Genomic DNA, 19,582 nt, shown 5'->3' on the forward strand with positions numbered 1-19,582 from the left:
ATGATACAATGATAATTATTTGTTTGTACATATGATATTATAGATCCACCAGATGAAGAAGAAGAGATAATAAGATGCGTATGTAATGTATTTAGAGATGAAGGTTTAATGATCATGTGTGAGAAGTGTTATGTAAGTATTAATACAGTCATACTTTCGTAATATAGTATATTATATACGGTACTGGGAAATAAATTATTGTGTGCACAATTTAGAATGTGGAACAAACACAGCAGCATTTTAGGGATAATTTTTATTGTCAAATTTTATATACAGGTTTCCAAAATAATAAGTTCTAAGCCTGAAAAGGATAGATCAATTGGGTTGAAACAAACTTTTTCCACCATTGAATGAATCATAGACTTAAAGAACTACAACCGTAGTGTTATTATTGTTTCAAACCAGACCATCTTGTGAACCTACCCAGTTATCAAGTACCTACAAGTGAAAGGACTAACCCCACCACAGATACATGCCTACATGCTCTCCACTTTAAGGGATGATGCCCCTTCCTTTTCTGCAATAAAGAAGTGGGCTGCGGAATTTAAGCGTGCCATCAACAGCAAACATTCAAGAAAACATTACCCGTGTGCATGGTGATGGTGTTTGACGATATTGCCAGTGTTGTGGGCATATCTCATGAGAGGATTGAGCACATTATCGCCAATGAGTTAGGAATGACAAAAGTCTCTGCAAGATGGGTGCTAAAGCTCTTGATTGTGGATCAGAAACACGTCAATTTCCTGGCATCCTGTGACAACCATGGGCCGTTTGAAAGCAGATCCTGATAATTTTTTGGCCAGATTTGTAACCATGGAGACCTTGATAGTTGATTCATCACTTTTCAACCAGAATCCATAATTCAGCATCCAGAGTTGCCAGCCCCCAAAAAAGCCAAGTCGGTTTCTTCGGCTGGAAAGGTGATGGCTTCAATCTTTTGGAATTATAAGGGTATTCTGCTGATTGACTATCAATGGAACATATGCTGACCTACTAAGACAGCTGCATGACGCTATCAAAGCAAAGGTACAGGAAATACTCACTAAAGACGTCCTGTTCCACCTAGACATCCATGATTGTGGCTTCAAACTCATTGACCATCCACCTCACTGTTTCTAAAAATGGAAAAGGAACTAGCCGTTTTTCATTTTCCTAGTAATGATGATGTCATCTCAGCTGCGAACGACCTTTTTTAGGGTGGCTGAAGAAAATTTCTTCCTGACGGGCACCCAGACCTGGCAATATCATTGGCAACAGTGTATACGCCTCGAAGGGGACTGTGTAGAAAAATAAATGGAAACCATCGACTTTGTACAGGTCTTTCACAGATAGGCTTAGAACTTTTCAGCCCTCGTATATTAGGAGAATTGTATTAATATTTTAATTATTATTATAGATATGACAACATATAGGTGTGGTTTAATGGTCGAGAGCAAGACATTAAATAACATATTGATTGAATGATACTGCACTAGAACATTAGTCTGAAGTGTTGTATCAATATATTACACATATCTTGCTTGAAACCATTGACCAAATTAAAATACAGATACTATACCACACATTTCTAATATTTGAAAAAGTGGTAATGCCAAAATCCAAGGATGACGTCACATCTGTATTTGAATTATTATTATTATAGATATGGCAACATTGTGATTGTGTAGGAGCATCAGGTGATGAAGAACATTATTTATGTGAACAGTGTGATGGTAGAACATACGACAGGGTAAATGGAATTTTTTTTTTTTTTTTTTTAAAGCTCACATAGGTAACTTTGCAGTCACCCCTGTGATTATTAATTTATCATGAGTTTGGTTGTGCATACAGACATTCGAAGGGGGCTTTCCAGGTACTCTTTGTAACCTGCCATGATAATGAGCTTTGTTAGCGAACAAAGCATTGAAATACAAGCGAGGAATTACTATTTTGAAATCAAATAATTTTTTTCAACCCCTATAAAGCTCCTTTCTCCAGATGACTTAAAATGTTTGATGTATGTATATAATTATATTGCAGGAAATAAAACTGATACCTCAACCTACAGATGGTGAACCAGAGAATGATTATTATATGACATTATTACGTGATGAAGATTTACAGATAGCTATAGGAGAATGTGTTTATATTTTACGTGATTATAAACGTAATAGTGATGGCACATTAGATAAACGATCTCACCACCATTATGCTGATGTTAGTCCCGATCAATTAGATATATTTCGTGTTGAAAGATTATGGAAAAATAAAGCGTAAGTAGCCTATTTGTATTGAAGCATGATGTTTGTAGTAATGATATAACTATTACTTGATAAATGATAGATAATGGAGTTTTAATAGTTCTCTTAGGTTTAATTTTTAGCCAAACTTTTGATTTATGTCCAACTTGCACAACCTTACAGACTTTTCCTTTGGGTTTTTTCATTCAACCTGCTTTCATTAGCCCAGTCGGTGCTGAAAAGTAGGATGTTAAACCCCATTTCATCTGTTTCAGTCAATCACATAAAAGCAATTGATACTTTGAACAGGACAGCCGGAGTATGTCTCAACTAATTTGCTTCTTTTGTTTTAAATGTTTCAATTGGTATAACTAGCTGTGAATATTGGTCAAATATAATGGTAGTGGAATTAGTATTTACTGTATTTACTTTTATTTTGATTATAGAGGTGAGAAGTTTGCTGATGGTCATCCATTTGTTAGACCACATGAAACATTTCATGAACCAACCCGAAAATTCTTCCCTAATGAGGTAAATCTTGTTTTACATATCACTTTCGGTATTTTTTTGAGGGGGCTGATATATTTTCATACTAATAGTGAGTCTGTTGATTATTGTTAAGCCTATAGACACTTCTAAATTCAACTGGAAAAATTGAATATAGTTAACTCATTTTATCACAAGAAATATGAACACATTGTAATCCATGAGTTTTTTTGGGCTTCTTTTATATAAAAACAGGCCATATGGCCATTTTTAATTCACATGGCGGTATCAGTGAATCGGACGTTTTTTAAGATATGGCTTTAATTTGTTATTTATTTTCCTGAAGGAATGAACTTGTTTACGCCCTGCTGTTAAATATAAATTATATTCACCAAGTATATATATTTGATTGTATTATGTGTTTGTGAAACAGGTATTCCGTTTACCAACATTAGAGATAGTACCTATAGAAACTATGATAGGAACTTGTTGTGTTATGGATCTCTATACATATTGTAAAGGCCGTCCTAAAGGTGTTAAAGAGAAAGATATCTATATCTGTGAATATAGAGTAGATAAAACGGCTCATCTCTTCTATAAAATAGTCAAAAATTGGTAAGTGTAATGTCATTTATAGATATTTGTAAATATACAAAATTACCGTAATGTGGAGAATCGGAATCTAGAACACCTGATACCCCTTTTCATTTGAAAAGTTCACATAAAAAACATTTTGTAGTACTGTTGTAAATTGTATGCAGGGATCTTAATTGTTTATTCACAACAGGTCCAGTAAGTTGCATTTGTGAAAATAAGCCACATGGCAAATGAAGGTGACCTCAGGATGGATTGGGAATCGCGCCGTCTTTGACACTCCATACAAATTTCACGTAGATATTAGAATAATAATTGGACCATGCATGGTTTATTGATTACATTATTATAGAAAGGGCAGTTTAATTATGTATCATACCATCTTTAATTTACTAAACTGTATAATTTTGTGAGCTGCATATTATAGTAGAACTTAAACGGTTGTCGAAAGTAAAGCATATAGAGTCCTTGGGCGGTTAACAAACTTTGCTATGGATAAATGTTATTAAGACTATATAGCTTTTGTAATACTAATAAGGCAACAATCAACAGATTTGTGTAAAATATTCCACCATTCTATTTACAGGTATCCAATTAATACAAAATCTTACTGTTTTAACACCTTTAAAGAAAAGCTCAATGCTAAAAGAACTTATTCTGTAAGTATAATATATTTGTATTAATAATCGTTTAATATATTGTAATGGTTGATTTGTTTGAACACCTGTGCTTCATATTTTGACAGCCACGCTAATGAGAGCATCCCTTGTATTTGACCTGAAAAATACATCACAGTTGTGTTCATAAAATAGCATAAACCCTCAAAAAGATATGAGTAGTTTTGTCTAATTTAAAACTGCAAAATAGATTGTTAATTTATATTTTTTAGCCTCATCAGGTACCTGAAGAATATCTGCGTCGTACTGATAAACAGAACGTTACTACCTCTAAAAATGACAACTCAAACAAGAAAGATGACAAAAAGAAATCAGACTCTGAATATACAAAATCTTCCACTTCAAAAACCAAAACAATATCAGTAAGTTATAATACCCCTTATCAGGTCAGCCTTTATTTCTTTTGCAAGATTTGCATATCAAGTGAATGTATTATGATTTCTTAACACATGTTTAAGTAAAAATAACAAAAAGACTACCTACCCTAAATTTTGTTTGGTTTTACAAACAGAAACCCCCAGTTTGTGTTCTTCCTTCTCTGTTGTACATGACCAAAAGTAACCATTAATTAGAATCAAAACCTTTTATTATGTTTTCTTTACCTGACTTTTTTTTATGTGGATGTATTATGCCTTCACCCATCCATCCATGAATCTGTTCATATTTGTTTGTAGACCCTCTACTAGTGCTCCTACGGCTAGTTGAATAGCCATAAACAGTTAGAATTGGACGGTTAAACGGTTCTAATTGAACGCTACGGTTATTCAGAGATGTCCCCCATTACATAGAGTTGTGTCCCATTATATTCCTCTTTATAACAAAAGTTGTCCATTGTCCTTTTATATTTAAAAATCGTAGAATGTAACTTTTGTCCTACGATGTCGACTGCTAAAAAATAATACAATTAATAGCACACGTCGTGGTCTTACGGCAAAGTCAACGGACCTTGTTCTGACTTTTGCTGTTGTTAATCCAATTCAAATATTTCTAACTATGTTCTATCTTGTTTAATATTTATTTAAAAACGTAACCACCATTCAAAATATAATCATAGAGGCTTGAAAATGACATTATAGTAGATTCGTTATGATATTCTACTACACGTTTCATATGTTGTAATTTCTTGCGAGAATTCTACTTTGGATTTTAGTTAAATTAACCAATCATAAAAATTCTACTTGCAAGCCAAAAATTATTTCTTTATTGTCCAGTCAATAGACACCTTCCAATTTACTTTATTCTATTCTTAGTAACATTGTGTAATTCTGTAAATTACTTCACAAGTTTAAATTAGTGAAACGAAGAAGCCTGTTGAATTTCTGAATTTCCGTTGATTACAGCTAGAGTTATGACCCTTGTTTTACTTGTTGAACTTGTGAACGTTCAAATCAAATGTCAAAAGTTATAATCCAATCTGTATGAAATTAATATGCATTATTTAAATTAGCAAAATGAAAAATGTAAATTACTTCTAGAGTTAAGGCCCTTGTTTCAGTTTGTAGAACCTTGTGAACCCTCAAACGACGAAAATTATAATGTGATCGGTATGAAATTGTCTTGTAAATAAATGCCCCCAATTATTTACAAAAGAATAAATGTGCAACAACCTTTGTCGACCGCTCAGATGATTTAGCTGCTGTGGCTGTATGTTTCATTGCTTGGCAACCTATATTTGGGATTGGGATAATTCAATTCTGGAACTTTCAGTCGAGTATCCCCCTGTACTCTATAGAGACCATTTTTAACAGATTTTTTTTCTAATGCGATGTGAAGCATTGGGACAATGAGAAAATAGCCCTATTTGTTTTCCATGTTCTCCGTCTATCTATTCCAAAATGTGGGCATATCTAGCATGGCAACTGTTTGGTTAAAGGAGTTTCAGAAATAGAGAGGAGCTGTAAATACTGTGCATATATTTCGTTCAAATAATGATTGTGTACTCTGTGATATCAAATCAAGTTTTGTGATCCGAAAGTATAAAAATATCTTTTTATGATTTCAGATAATGGAGAGAAAAGAGAAGATAAGTAAGATAGTTAGAGATCTGTCTATAGCTGTGAATATGCCAGCTGGTTATAATGACATTACATATTTACTTACTGACGACAAGAAAACTAGTGACGACACACCAAGGTCATCTTCTTGATGACATTAATTATATCATTATTTATTAAAAACAGTCATTTTGATATGATAAACTTGTATCAAAAACAGGGTGCTATTACATAATATATTATTTAAGATTTATGTGACTTAGATTCTACATATTATTGCTAATGTTTTAGTATTGCGTGTACTGTTTCTCTGTTTGCTAATGATCTTCTTAAATTATATTATTTCTCTTTATAAAACCACATCCATTATTTATCACCAAAGCTTCATATGCAATGATCACTGTATCAGCATTTAACTTACCATTATAAATTGGTGCTAAATCTGATTAAATGGCATTCTTACTACAGATTGAATTATTACCTATAAATCATGCTTTAATTCAGTTCATATTTCAGGTTTTTACTCCACTTCATCTAAATTAAGTGGCAAGACCCCCCCCCCCTCCCAAATCTAGTTTTAATCAGATAGGGGTTTATTTACTATAAAATAAAAAAAAATTTGAAGTGTTTTATAAAAGGAACATGACATGTGTAACTATTACCCTCTCCATTTAGAATTTATCTAAATGTATTAAATATATAAAATAATGCATTTTTAAAATTTAAAGATACATTATGGGAGATTAGATAAAGAGCTGGTGGTTCTCACTATAATAGTTAAAAACTAGATAATGTAAAGGGAATTTGCTGAAAATTTAAGTCAAATTGATCCACCCTGAACCAAGAATTTAGCGATTGAATTTTGGGCTTAGCCTCAATCATTACTAAAGTCGGTACGATAAAAAAACATAGTCTCGATTATCCATTTTCTGATTTAATCATGAATTAGTGTTGAGCAGCAGATCAGATCCTAATCCAGTAAATATCGCAGGCTAGCGATGACATCGAGAGTTGATTATGGTCTGGATATGTTGATTACTGTCTAATTAATAATTTAGATAACATTTCAGGCCTAAATAAAGACCTGCAATAGGCAGGCTTAGCTCTTGCATAATGTATGTTTAGTTGAGCTGATTCACTTTACTAATTACCAAGAAAATGGATATTTAGAAATAAACAAGTAGTGCAATGGAGATAGTTTATGCACATGTAATACTGATTTATGCTCCCATCTTAAAACCCTTTATATGTATTAATGATTTGTTTGCTGTCAGACAATACATGGAAACATTGTCAAGAAAACTTCCAGCTTTTTAACAATGCAAATATTGTGTTTAGAAGTATTTCCCTTTAACAAGAAAGTATAACTTGATGTGAGTTAAATTGTTTAAGCGACATTTAGTAACTGGATTAGAATAACACAACACAATTATATGGAATACAAGTTACTTAAAGGATTTATTTCAGCGACATTTTGAAAAGGGTTCTCACGCTTTATCATTCTTCGCTAGAAACATCACCAGAAATAAATCTTTAAAATATCTTGTATTCCATATAATTGTGCCATGTGTTATTGATGTGAGTTATTATCAAGTAAAGAATAGTTATAGAGATATACAATATCTATCTTTGAATCAGTTCAATAGTATGGTACGTTTTGGTTTGGTTAAAAGTTGTTATAGATCTGCCATAAGTTAACTTACATCTGCTTTTGTTAAAGAATATTTATGGTTGTTATTGCATAGTTGTTAGTTTTTATTTTAGGATAAACATATAATAAGTGAACTTCAACAGTGTTATAGTACAAATTTTATGCACACATCAGTAACATAAAATTTTATTTTAAATGTTTTTTCGAAGTGTAGTTTACTAAGTAAACATAGTAACACCATGCAGATTTGAAAATTTTATTTATTTGATCTAATTTTTAATACCCAAATCAAGCACAAATATATTGATCCGACTTGGTTGCCTTCTTTGCTTTTCAGTGCTTAACCCTTAACAGCTACAGTACATAATATAGGCATCCTTAAATATGTTATGCGAACAGTACATAATATTGCATACCAAAGATACTCAAATGAATATCCCACTTCAACCTTGAGCTTTGGCAATGTTTTGATATGAGTTACTTATTTTCAAAAGCAACTGAAATTCCACCTATTCCTGTTTTCTGATAAAAGATGCCTTTTCATTTAACTGTTATTAACAGCCATTACATGAATTCTTGATACAAGTATGGCACAATTGGGTGGTAGGATGACTTGATAGGCATTAAAATATTAATTTATTTTTATTTTCCTATTGATTTAAAAACAAAGAAAATATGTTATCATATTGAAATCTTAGAAAAATTATCATAATAAAATATATGTTTTTCCAAACAATTTATGATTTTACCACGATATATTTGAAATGTGCGGTTTTCATGTTTGAACGGTCGATACCAATACCAGAAAAGAGACGACAATTTATGTTCACATGGTAAATGTGACAGGAAATTGTTTCTGAAAGATAACATTTATGAACTTATCTTGGTAATGTTTTTATCCCAAAATTTTTTTGTCTCTGATATTGTCTCAGATTTGCAAACCAGACATTTTATTCATTATCAGAACTATGACCTGTTGTTACCTAATATTCCAAAAATTATGAAAGTTAAGCTTTTTGTGTATTTTAACATATAAGCTTTCAAAAAATATATAGTATTTTTCAATGCGAATATTGACATTAGTTCTGTATAAAAAGAGTGCATTTTAAGTTGGAAAACTGTAGTGTTAAAGGTTAAACTACCATGATACAAATATTTAATTGTCCTATCTTGATAATGCAACTATTTGTTCTACAGAATGTATGAAGTCTATTTCTACAAGATAATGCAATAAAAACTACTAAATGAAGGACAATACATGGAAACATTGTCAAGAAAACTTCCAGCATTTATGTCTGATACAGGTTAAATATCTGCTATAATTTACAGCTTTTCTTCATTTAAAACAAAAATTGTTTATGATGTGAATGATAGAATAAATGATTCAAATGTATTGTGAGATTGAGTGAATATCTGAAGCAATATTTTTATATCTCTATGCAATATAAAATGATTTAGAAACTCCAAAGAGGATTGTAGGGCATTAACTGAGCCCTTAAATACTGTATATCTCCTCACCAAAAACCCATTGTTGTGATTCCATGGCTTGGATTGCCATTGTCATCTTGTTGTGTATATCTTAATTAATCCTTATACTATTATTAATTATTATATATAATAGATTACTTAATGTATACTTTCCCTATAAATGTATATATATTTGAATATAAATAAGTATACTCATGTATTTGTACATAAGGAGCCAAGAAGCTTAATTTAATATTTTAGATTGGTAAATATAGAATCAAATTCACAGAACCAGTTTTAGTCTATGAGTATCAAATACTCTAGTGCTTATTGTAAATAATATGTTCAGTTGTTTTAAATATTGTACATGTTCAGTATTTTCTTCCAATTTAAATGGCATCCACATCATGCTTTATTACTATCTTTCATTTATTTTAATAAATCAACCATTTTATAGATCTGTATTATTATTTTAATATGTTTATTGCAATATTTTTAGCTCTTTCTCCTTCTCTCTCAGTTATAATTTATAATTATGTTCACCCATAGAATATATTGTATTTTATATCATGTGAACCATTATTACGCATAAATTTATTAAGGTTGTAAATGAATGTTTTGTATATATGTGTAGATAAACCACCTAATTAAATCAACCAATTATTATTATTATTAATTACATAATTAATAGTAAAAACCTCTGTGTTCATATTTTAAAGAACAAGTCTTTTTATAATTTATTTGGAATCGCAACAAATTGTATATTTATTATCCTCAAAATGACTGCTTTATACTTCTGTTTAGATCTTTTATATCTACTGTAACTTCCTTTATTTTTTCAAACATGAACAAATTTGTATGCCTTCAGCTTTTTTTTTTCTTGTCATATTTTTCTGTTTTGTTTTGTTTGTTATTCTGTTTGTAATTGCTTTTTTATGCAATTGACATGTACAGAACTTGACCCCAACCCCTTCAACCATATCATTAAAATAACATTTAAACACATTAAACCAGCTGAAGGCTGTTTATTATTGTTATGCTTGGTAATAACTCAGTTTAAAAGAGCTGTTACTGAAATAAAATCGTAGACTTTTAATCATTTGTGTTCTGTTGTTTACTTCATTTTATGGTATGGCACCTTCCAGTTTCTGATCACCATCTTCCCAAGATATTTGGTTGCGATACAACAAAAAAAAAAAAATCAATTTGTTCCTCCTTGTGACTAGCCAAACAATAACAGCAACTTTGTTTTAGAAAATATTTAAAGCATTTTGTGTGGAAGGCAATTAGAAAAGTTTATCCTATCCTTCTGCAACTATCTAAAGCTTTAAGATAGCTCTGAATAATACAAATCATTGTTATTGAGTTTCTAAACCCATACCATCAGCAGTGTCCAGATAACCAGGTCTATAAATATCGAGACAACAGCAATTTATTTTCCATTATCAAGAAATTCTGTCCCCACCAATGGTCAATACACTGACATGTTAGAATTATAGCAATGGCAAAGATTTTCCATACATGTTCTTGTCTTTTCAAATTTCTTCTGGTACATTGTACAGGCAACTAATTAACATAAATAAGCGGACAGTGGGTTGGGTTGGGGGGGGGGGCATGGTGGCTAAGTGGGTAAGACGCTGGCTTGCTAGCCTGGAGGTCGGGTGTTCGATCTCTGCATTGGCTGAGAAAGTTCATTCAGATATTCCGGTGTGGTTCCCCTTTGTCAGGAGGGCCTGACAAGGACAGCTGTCTAGTCGCACGTAAAAGATCCCTTGACAGTTGGAATTTGACCCAAAGCTGTATACAGTAAGGTTCCTGCTTAGACAAACTTGACTCGGAACTGCCTCACCTAGTGTGCATTCATGGATGGGGTTTGACACCAGGAGACATACCCTTGTAAGCTAGTGAAAAGAGATAACTTGTAAAATGACCCTTCCTTTAATCTCTTGAAGCAGTGAGAAATTTTAATACAAATTGAATTTCAACTTTTTTTTTATTATATTTTTCATTTAAAAAAAAAACAAAAAAGATTTTTCAAAATATATTGAAGCATAGCAAAACCTAATATCTATGTAATAAAACATAATACTTTTAAACAAAAGGGACTTCTTCTGGCAAAAAAAAACCCTTGCAGAAAAAATATTGCATTTTAAATAAGAACAAGAAAACATATAAAAGTTATGACTAGATATTCAAAAAATATATACATGTATTAAAGATTTATGATGATATAATATAATAAATGTAAGTCTGGTAATATTCAATTTCAAATGGATTTTTTAAAATGCATGGTGAAACAAAACCATATTCCCCATAATTATGCTTTACCATTTGTAAGTGTGACAAGTTTTGACTCCTAATAAATCTACTGTAACAACCCATACATGAACTTTACATCATACAGTTTTTGATCTTCTCTGTTCACTGGCATGCTTACATAAACAAGTCCTATCCACAGATTTCTAAATTTTCTCTTTTGCTAATTAACAATTTCTTGACGAACTGATAAGTTTTGGTCATCCTTTATGTACCAGTTTTGATATGTTACGATGAAAGAAATTGTCGACAAGAGCCTTTAAGTACATTACTATTTCTAGTTACAAAAAATCAGAAGCATGCTTATTAATGTACCAAAATGCCTCTGGGAGGCAACACTTTGTAGCAAAAAGGATCGTCTTTTTCCACAAAAAAACACTGTTTTATTGTTTACCACGTTTCATGTCTATATCCTGTTGTATTTTTTTGCACAATTAAGGGAGGCAATGAACCTAATAATTCACATACTTTATTTACAGCAATGTAATAAAAAATACTTAACTTTCAATTTATATTTCATATAACATTATTCATAAACATGAACAATAACAAATATAGATGAATGATTTTTATAATGAATAACAATAGACTATTATTTACACAAATAAATTAGTATGTACAAAACTAATATAATATTATGCTTATAATAATAATAAATGGTAACAAATCACGGAAAAAAAAAAATCACATAAAAACAAGAATGATACTATGTGCACAAATAGTACTGAAATGTGGAATTTGTTTCATCTTTAACACAATTTATAAATGAGTGTCAGCAATATTAATTCTTTTTGTTTCAAAGTTGTCCAATTTGACAGACAAGTCAGAGGAATTGTCATCGGGAATACTGCGAGAGATCTCACTGGGTGTGATACTACCTCCTGTCTTCAGAGCATAAAGCAGATCTTCAAAGTCTTTATCATCTGAATCTTGATGATGATGGTGAGATGGAGGACTGATGATGGCGACAGGTGGATTTATATAAACCTGTGTTGGTAAAGCTCTCTTCACAGTCATCTGACTCTTGTGACCAATTGATTCCTTTTCCCAACTCTGAAACAATTGGATTAAAAATGATAACAGTACTTCAACATTTCATTCATCCTCCCTTCAATTTTTAAATGTTATTCAAAACTAATAATTTATCTATTCATATTTCAATCAAAGCCTTTTTGTTGAGGTGTGATTTTTAGCTTCACATTTAACCAAAATCTGAATTAAAAATCATGCTAACACATTGTTTCAATAACAGTAAAGTATGTCAAAATTAAACGGAGAGAGAGAAATGGGGTTTAACGTCCACTCATCACTCCACTCGACACAAACTAGGTCATTTCGGGACTAACATATGGTTCAATTTTATTTCCATAATTTGCTTGCGCGTAGGGGTCTTTAGCAGTGGGAGGAAACTGGAGGACCCGGAGAAAACCCACGAGGTTGGACAGACGACCCTACTCCTTGTCACGTACAACCGGGGAATCGAAACCACGCCAGTTGACTCAATGACAGACTTTATGATACAGCGCACACATGCTAACCATTCAGCCATCCAACCCCCCACAATTAAATGGACAATAATATGAAATTATTTAAAGAAATGTCAAATTTTATGCATTAGAATAAACAAACCTGATTCAAGAGTGAAGCTCTGGAACCTCTAACAGGTGGAGTCGAATAATGGTTTCTACGGAAACTATAATCAACCTTTGGAGGTGGCAGAGTGTCAAAATGTGATGAAGTTGCATAACCTGATGACTTTCGGCGATTCCAACATGATATACATGGATTTCTTAATATGGCATACAACACTAAAGCCATCAAACCCTGTTAAAATGTACAAAGAAAAAACAAAATGATCTGCAGCACAATTATTTCTTGCAAATATCATATCAAGTAGGTACATATACTCATATCATACAGTTAATGTACTAGGTATAAGACAGGTGTCACATGTCTGCCAACAGCATTAAAATGTCTTAATAGAATATGGTTTCAAGTGTTGTCAACACAATACTTCAGTCATTTTGAGACTAACATATGGCAATTTTTATGCCTATGGTTATGTGTACAGAGAGGACAATGACTTTTTTGTTCTGAGTGAACACCCAAATGTACAGAGGTTTTTCATCCTATCTGAATAAACAGGCACATTTTCCTTGTCACACCTGCAGGCACCACCCCTGACAAATGAAGACCTGACTTTAAACACTATGATATTTCTTCTTGACCCATGCTGAAGTATGTGTAACCCTTTATCAGCAAGGCCTTCCTGAATATAAATATAAATAGTTCTAAACATTGTTACTGAATAAATATCGTTATGTAGTTGTGTTTGTAAGATAATTACCTGTATTATGTTAAATATACAAAAGAGTATTAACATCCATAGTTGACCATAAACCATATGTAAGCCTCCCCATAACCATGTTAATACTATTACTATATAGAATCCCAATATTATCTGTATCTCTACAAACAAAACAATGTATAAACATACAGAGACATGGAATATAAAAAAATTGTTCAATACTGTAAGTAACAGGAATGAATACGTCATGAAATAATACAATCTCAACGGAGTCGATCATAACTGAAAATGAGAATTAATGTGACCCTGCTCCTGTTCTAAATGAGCTTAAGATGCCATTTAACAGAAAATGACATCATTTTTATGTTATTAATAGTATTAATAACTTTATGTTGCCTTAATTTAATTGATTTCCATTGATTATTGTTTTGAGTGTGTTATGTTTCACAATACTACATATTTCTGGGATAATAACAATGCATATCAAAATTAATGTGACACTGGTAGATTGATAGAGTATTAAGATCTGTTTAAACTATTCACCTGTTATGTTATATCTACCACGATAAATATCATCATATGACTGCCATTGTGGTCGAAGTTGAAAGGCTCGTAAAAATACCACTAGAACTATTATCAACATAATTAATATAGGTAGTATGGCACCTCCTACAGCAGCATACCCATTCTTTATAAAACACCTGTAAATATACATCAAATATATGATATTTAACAACATGATTCCTTATTATATATACACATCGAGGAGTGGATGAAATATAACACCCTTTTTCCTACATCACTGACAAGGAGAAACCATCACAGCAAACTTTCTCTGCCAACTCCAGGATCGAACCTGGAACTCGAGGTTAGCAAGTTAGCACCTTACTAACGGATCCACCACGGACCCCTCAATCTGAACTACAAACATTAATTTTTAACAACGAACAACGAACATATCAGATTTCTACAGAACTCTATTAAATTTTCTAACTTACATTTCTCCATTGTTATTGACATCACCATATATAAAATCAACAGGTAAGTAATAAACATATTTATATAAGACATATGTTATAGTATAAAACACTGGAATCATAACCATTGGTACACCTGTAAATATAAGCATATTTGTATAAAACATATGTTATAGTATAAAAGACTGATATCAAAAGCATTGTTTTCAGTTTTCAATGAGGATTCACTAGATATAAAATTTCAATATTTTCACATTATTGATGATGACTGGGAATTAACACTCGCTTTCACCTAAGGTGATATATTGCAGAGAAGAATATTTTCATTGTACGAGATTCAGATATTCTTAGAATTAAATGAAATGAAATGGGGTTTACCATTCTAACTAATGTTCTGCACAGCTTGGAATTAAGATAAGTTGCCAGTCATCGAAACATACGCCCACAGCAGCTAAATTTGTAATTGGGGGCATTTACAAGACAATTTCATACAGATCAGATTATAATTTTCGTCGTTTGCGGGTTCACAAGGTTATACAAACTGAAACAGGGCCTTAACTCTGGATGTAATTTACAGAAATTGTTGAAATTTGACAGGCTTTTTCGTTTTACTAATTTAAATAATGCATATAAATTTCATACAGATTGCATGTTGTTTTTTGTCATTTGAACGTTCACAAGGTTCACAAAGTAAAACAAGTGTCATAAATCTAGAAGTAATTGACAGAAATTGCTGAAATTAATTAGACTTATTCGTTTCACACTAATCTAAATGATGCATATAAATTTCATACAGATCGATAGATAAGATTTGTAAGTCGAGCAATGACAAGGTTGAACAAAGTAAAACAAGGGCCATATTGGATCAATTTTAAAACAATCGGATGATAACTTTTGGCCTTAAAGCGGTCAAAAGAAATTGTGGACGAAGGACGGATCGACAGACGGACGGATGGGGGTGACAGCAATATATGTCCACATTTCGATGTGGGCGTATAAAAATGGTTGTGAAGATAATATATGTTGGCTGCTACATCTTGATGGAAAAAAAAACGTTTATAAAATAAAACACAATATAGATAACTTACCCCATCCTGAGATAAAGTATAAAATATAGTTCCTTTCTGTATGTTCATCATTTTGAATCAATATCTTCCAGAAATTAAAAGCCTGAAATTCAAATTGATAAGCATACTAAATAAACAGATATATCATAAATAGTATATATATCTAAAACAACATTAAATAATCTCACTGACAGCTTTAGTTTGTTGTGAAATAGTAATAGTTCTAGTAATTATACAACAAAACATTGTTTAGAAAAAAATTTAAAGCAGGCATTAATTATATTTGTGTAATGTACAAACCTGTGTCATTATCCAAGTGAACTGACATAGAAAGAAGTAATGCATGAACAATCCCATCACAATACATCTATAGTTATTATCTTGTAATGATGGTACAAGAATATTAGTAGGACTTAAATAAGCAGCTACAACAATACAAATCTGTAAATAAAGTTTAAATAGAAATACAGGTATTGATATCGTCTGAGTAAGGTCTAATTTAGTTTTTCTTCATTCAAAGATACAAATTTCGAAATATATGTCCAATGGGTCAAAATTTGTTTAAGAAGTCTATTCATTTTACAATTCTACGGTCTTTAAATTTGTATATTTGCCGTAAATAGGTCACCCAGACCAATTTAAAATAGGCTAGAGTCCAAGTCAGCTATGTAATACTGGGACAGGAACGCACTGCAGCACGCCAACATCTTATAGTGCAGTTTTATAATAAAAATCAAGCATGGTTGAATGTTTATGTTGCAGTAAAGTGAATAATATAGATCTATGTGTATTCTATACTGACAGCATTTTACTTTGAGCAACAAATACTAATCATACAAGAAGAATTGGAATAAACATATTCAAATGAAAACCAACCTGAGTTGCCATGGCAGCAAAACACATGTGCATTAATAGACTAGCAGCAAACATTGGATGTACAGAACACAGATGATGAGATAAGATAACAATAGCCAAACATGTCTACAAAAACAAATATATAAACATTATTATTATTATTATTATTAACACCATTCACAAACCCATATTGAATACTTGTCTTGATCTGTGTGAGATCTTTAATTTCTCTTTATTCAAAGACACAAATTTCGAAATGATAATAAGTCCTACTGGTCAAAATTTGTTTGAAGAGTCCCAATCCTGTATCTTTTGATGAAAGTGTGTTTGAGATTGTAGCCCTAAACAATGGAATAGATGTCCATATATCTTATTTGCAGCAGCCATATATGTACATTAAGTTTTAAAATAAGCCTTAAAGATATACATTGTCCTGAAAGTATTTATCACTAACTGGCAACCTGATTGTTGTCTGCCAGCTTATTGTGTGCTAGCTTGCTTGACTGAGGGAGCTGTTGTTATTTCTTGATCAAATGGTTAGGCAGTTTTGGGATCATTGCGGAGTTAAAATACAAAAGACTCTGCAATTAAACAGTGGAAAAAGTAGTTGACAGAAAATAATTCAGAATTTACTTAGGCCTCAATATGTATGATAAATGGACAGTAAGTAATGAAAAATACATTCTGAAAACTGGACCCTCCTTCAATGAATTCAGCTAACAGGCATGGCGTCTAACAACAGTTTATTTATAGCCTGCGGTATCTCCCGACGAATACAAAGTTTTGACAGGGATTTGAAGCAAATTTTTGATAGATTAATCAGTTTGAATATGTTTTTAGTCCAAATATATCATCAAATCACACAGTTTGTACCCAGGAAAGTATCTTTAATTCTCATTTATTCAAAAGAAATTATGATTAATTATCTGTTTCATTTTATAACTGTAGGCCCCTATTCTATTGTTAACACCCACATTTCAATTTATGCTTTATTACCAGGCCTTGAGATTTGACGGGCGTGCTCGCAAATTGTAACTTTTGAACACGATTTATCGCACAAGCAAATTATTCAATTTTATCAACATCGATATTTGGGCTCAAAATAGTAGGCGACATCCTCCCCAAAACCATGGATGAATTCTCCCCACAAAGCCCTGGTCGATTTTAGATCACATCGCTGTTCATTTATTCGGGTGCAAACTTATCTCCCGAGATATGAAATTGTAAATTCAACGAGCAATTCCGAAGTGAAGAAACACATGCGAGGCTGGAAGGGAAACATGAAATTTAGATCAGTTGTAAAAAATACACAGATGTGCATTTCTGCTTATTTATTTCAGGATTTTGCTAACACTATTTAAAAACAATGACAATTGTTTAAAATGTAATTTGAGATTGTCCCACCTTTCTAAAGCAAAATAATAAATTTGTGGACTTGTCAAAATGAATTCCTTGCCTGTTGATATGTAATTGGACATATATCAAAAGAAATGGAATTCTTGCAAATGTTTTTTTTATTTATGAACAGTTACTTACTAGTACTACATGTATTAAGCAGTGTATATTTATAATTAAATTCATGCACTTTAAATTTATACACTTTAGTTATAATAAACATTGTCTTGGATAGAAATTTGGCGGTGTTATATAGCTCCCGCAAAATATATGGCCAACACATTTTATCACTCCAGCGTGATTTTCAGATCTCAAGGCTTGTATTACACTTATTTTCAGTTATTAAAACATGTTTTATGTTAAATGCGTGTATTTGAAACCATTCTGTTACAGTTGTTTCCCTGTTTTTAAACTTTGCTGGAGCACCTTCCTGTCACATATAATAATAGTAGTTGGTGTAAATAAAATAGGACTTACCATACATATAAAACAAGCTATATAAAACCATATTATATAACCTACTATACCATCAGCATTAGTTCGTCCTATTACAGTATAACTAGTCATATGGTTACATGAACAATCTACAAAACTATCAACAGCTAGTTGTAAATCATTAGTTACTTTACATATACCATTATCTCCTCCAGTCCAACGATTAGTACTTTCATCAAAATATACACATCTGTAAAACAGATTCAAATAAAATCATATTAATTATTATATTGTCAATGTAGATGTCTATTACTTCATTTAAGTTTTGTACATGAGTGGGTGGGAATTCAACTCTTTATACCCCCTGCCCCCCTTAACTCTCTCTCTCTCTCTCTCTCTATTATGTTGATGACGAAAGAACAATAATATGAATGATTTGTTAAAATTAAAACCCCTAACATAGTTTTGATTTTTAGTTAAGAAGGTAAGGGCCTGAAAAGAATGGTGATGTGTAGTAATATCGGCCTTCTTTGTTGTGTTTCCTTTGTGAATAAAACTACAGGTCAATATTGTTCCTACAAATTTATTTTTAAATTGGTTGGCTTCGAAGGTCCCTTGTTCTCAATAAGGCATAGATGATGGCTGCTCGGAATATCTGGGTGAGCTCTGATCAATTTTGCTCAACACTCTTTTTTATAACCCCTTATTTCTGCACGTTATAGACTGACCTTGGCGTTAATTTCCTTCCCAAATATGGAATAAACAACCCAATTCTCCCAAAACCAGGGGGAAGAACATTACCTTATTTGGTCTACCAGACACATGTCATAAACAGATAGAATTTGATGGATATTTTGACAATGGTAAGGATTTTACCAAAATATCACTGTTTTTTTATATATAACCATGGCATTAACTTTCATTAGTACGTGGGATTTGACTCTATAGAAAGTGTTAACCAATAATAAGTTAAAGATACACTATGGTACTACAGTTGTTCTAGGATTTCTTTTATGTTGAAATATTACTCCTCATAATATCTATAATAATGCGACAAATCAACTGGAAATTTATATGCTCAACTGGTTGGTTTCTATATCGAACAAAATAAACAAATGTTCTCTTTTATACATATAAATTA

At 31.7% G+C, this 19,582-nt stretch overlaps 2 protein-coding genes across 2 annotated transcripts in view; one reads left to right on the plus strand and one right to left on the minus strand.

The window, feature by feature from the left end:
• The window catches only part of LOC126819195 (uncharacterized), a 48,355-nt gene extending 38,171 nt beyond the window's left edge, over window positions 1-10,184 (plus strand). Inside the window, exons 18-25 of the mRNA XM_050547096.2 lie at window positions 44-132; window positions 1,643-1,729; window positions 2,020-2,252; window positions 2,666-2,750; window positions 3,139-3,320; window positions 3,886-3,958; window positions 4,189-4,338; window positions 5,979-10,184. Of these exons, the coding sequence (XP_050403053.1) occupies window positions 44-132; window positions 1,643-1,729; window positions 2,020-2,252; window positions 2,666-2,750; window positions 3,139-3,320; window positions 3,886-3,958; window positions 4,189-4,338; window positions 5,979-6,122 (1,043 nt within the window). The 3' untranslated portion in view covers window positions 6,123-10,184. The remainder of the gene's footprint in view (window positions 1-43; window positions 133-1,642; window positions 1,730-2,019; window positions 2,253-2,665; window positions 2,751-3,138; window positions 3,321-3,885; window positions 3,959-4,188; window positions 4,339-5,978) is intronic.
• An 878-nt stretch (window positions 10,185-11,062) lies between these two features.
• LOC126817926 (adhesion G-protein coupled receptor V1) overlaps window positions 11,063-19,582 on the minus strand; it is an 85,718-nt gene continuing 77,198 nt past the window's right edge. Inside the window, exons 93-101 of the mRNA XM_056100225.1 lie at window positions 18,484-18,691; window positions 16,633-16,737; window positions 16,057-16,197; window positions 15,778-15,859; window positions 14,711-14,825; window positions 14,256-14,413; window positions 13,752-13,873; window positions 13,034-13,228; window positions 11,063-12,457 (exon numbers count right to left, since the gene is read on the minus strand). Coding sequence (XP_055956200.1) covers window positions 12,164-12,457; window positions 13,034-13,228; window positions 13,752-13,873; window positions 14,256-14,413; window positions 14,711-14,825; window positions 15,778-15,859; window positions 16,057-16,197; window positions 16,633-16,737; window positions 18,484-18,691 — 1,420 coding nt within the window. The 3' untranslated portion in view covers window positions 11,063-12,163. The remainder of the gene's footprint in view (window positions 12,458-13,033; window positions 13,229-13,751; window positions 13,874-14,255; window positions 14,414-14,710; window positions 14,826-15,777; window positions 15,860-16,056; window positions 16,198-16,632; window positions 16,738-18,483; window positions 18,692-19,582) is intronic.

This window comes from Patella vulgata, chromosome 4 (genome assembly GCF_932274485.2).
Source record: "Patella vulgata chromosome 4, xgPatVulg1.2, whole genome shotgun sequence".
NCBI lineage: Eukaryota > Metazoa > Mollusca > Gastropoda > Patellidae > Patella > Patella vulgata.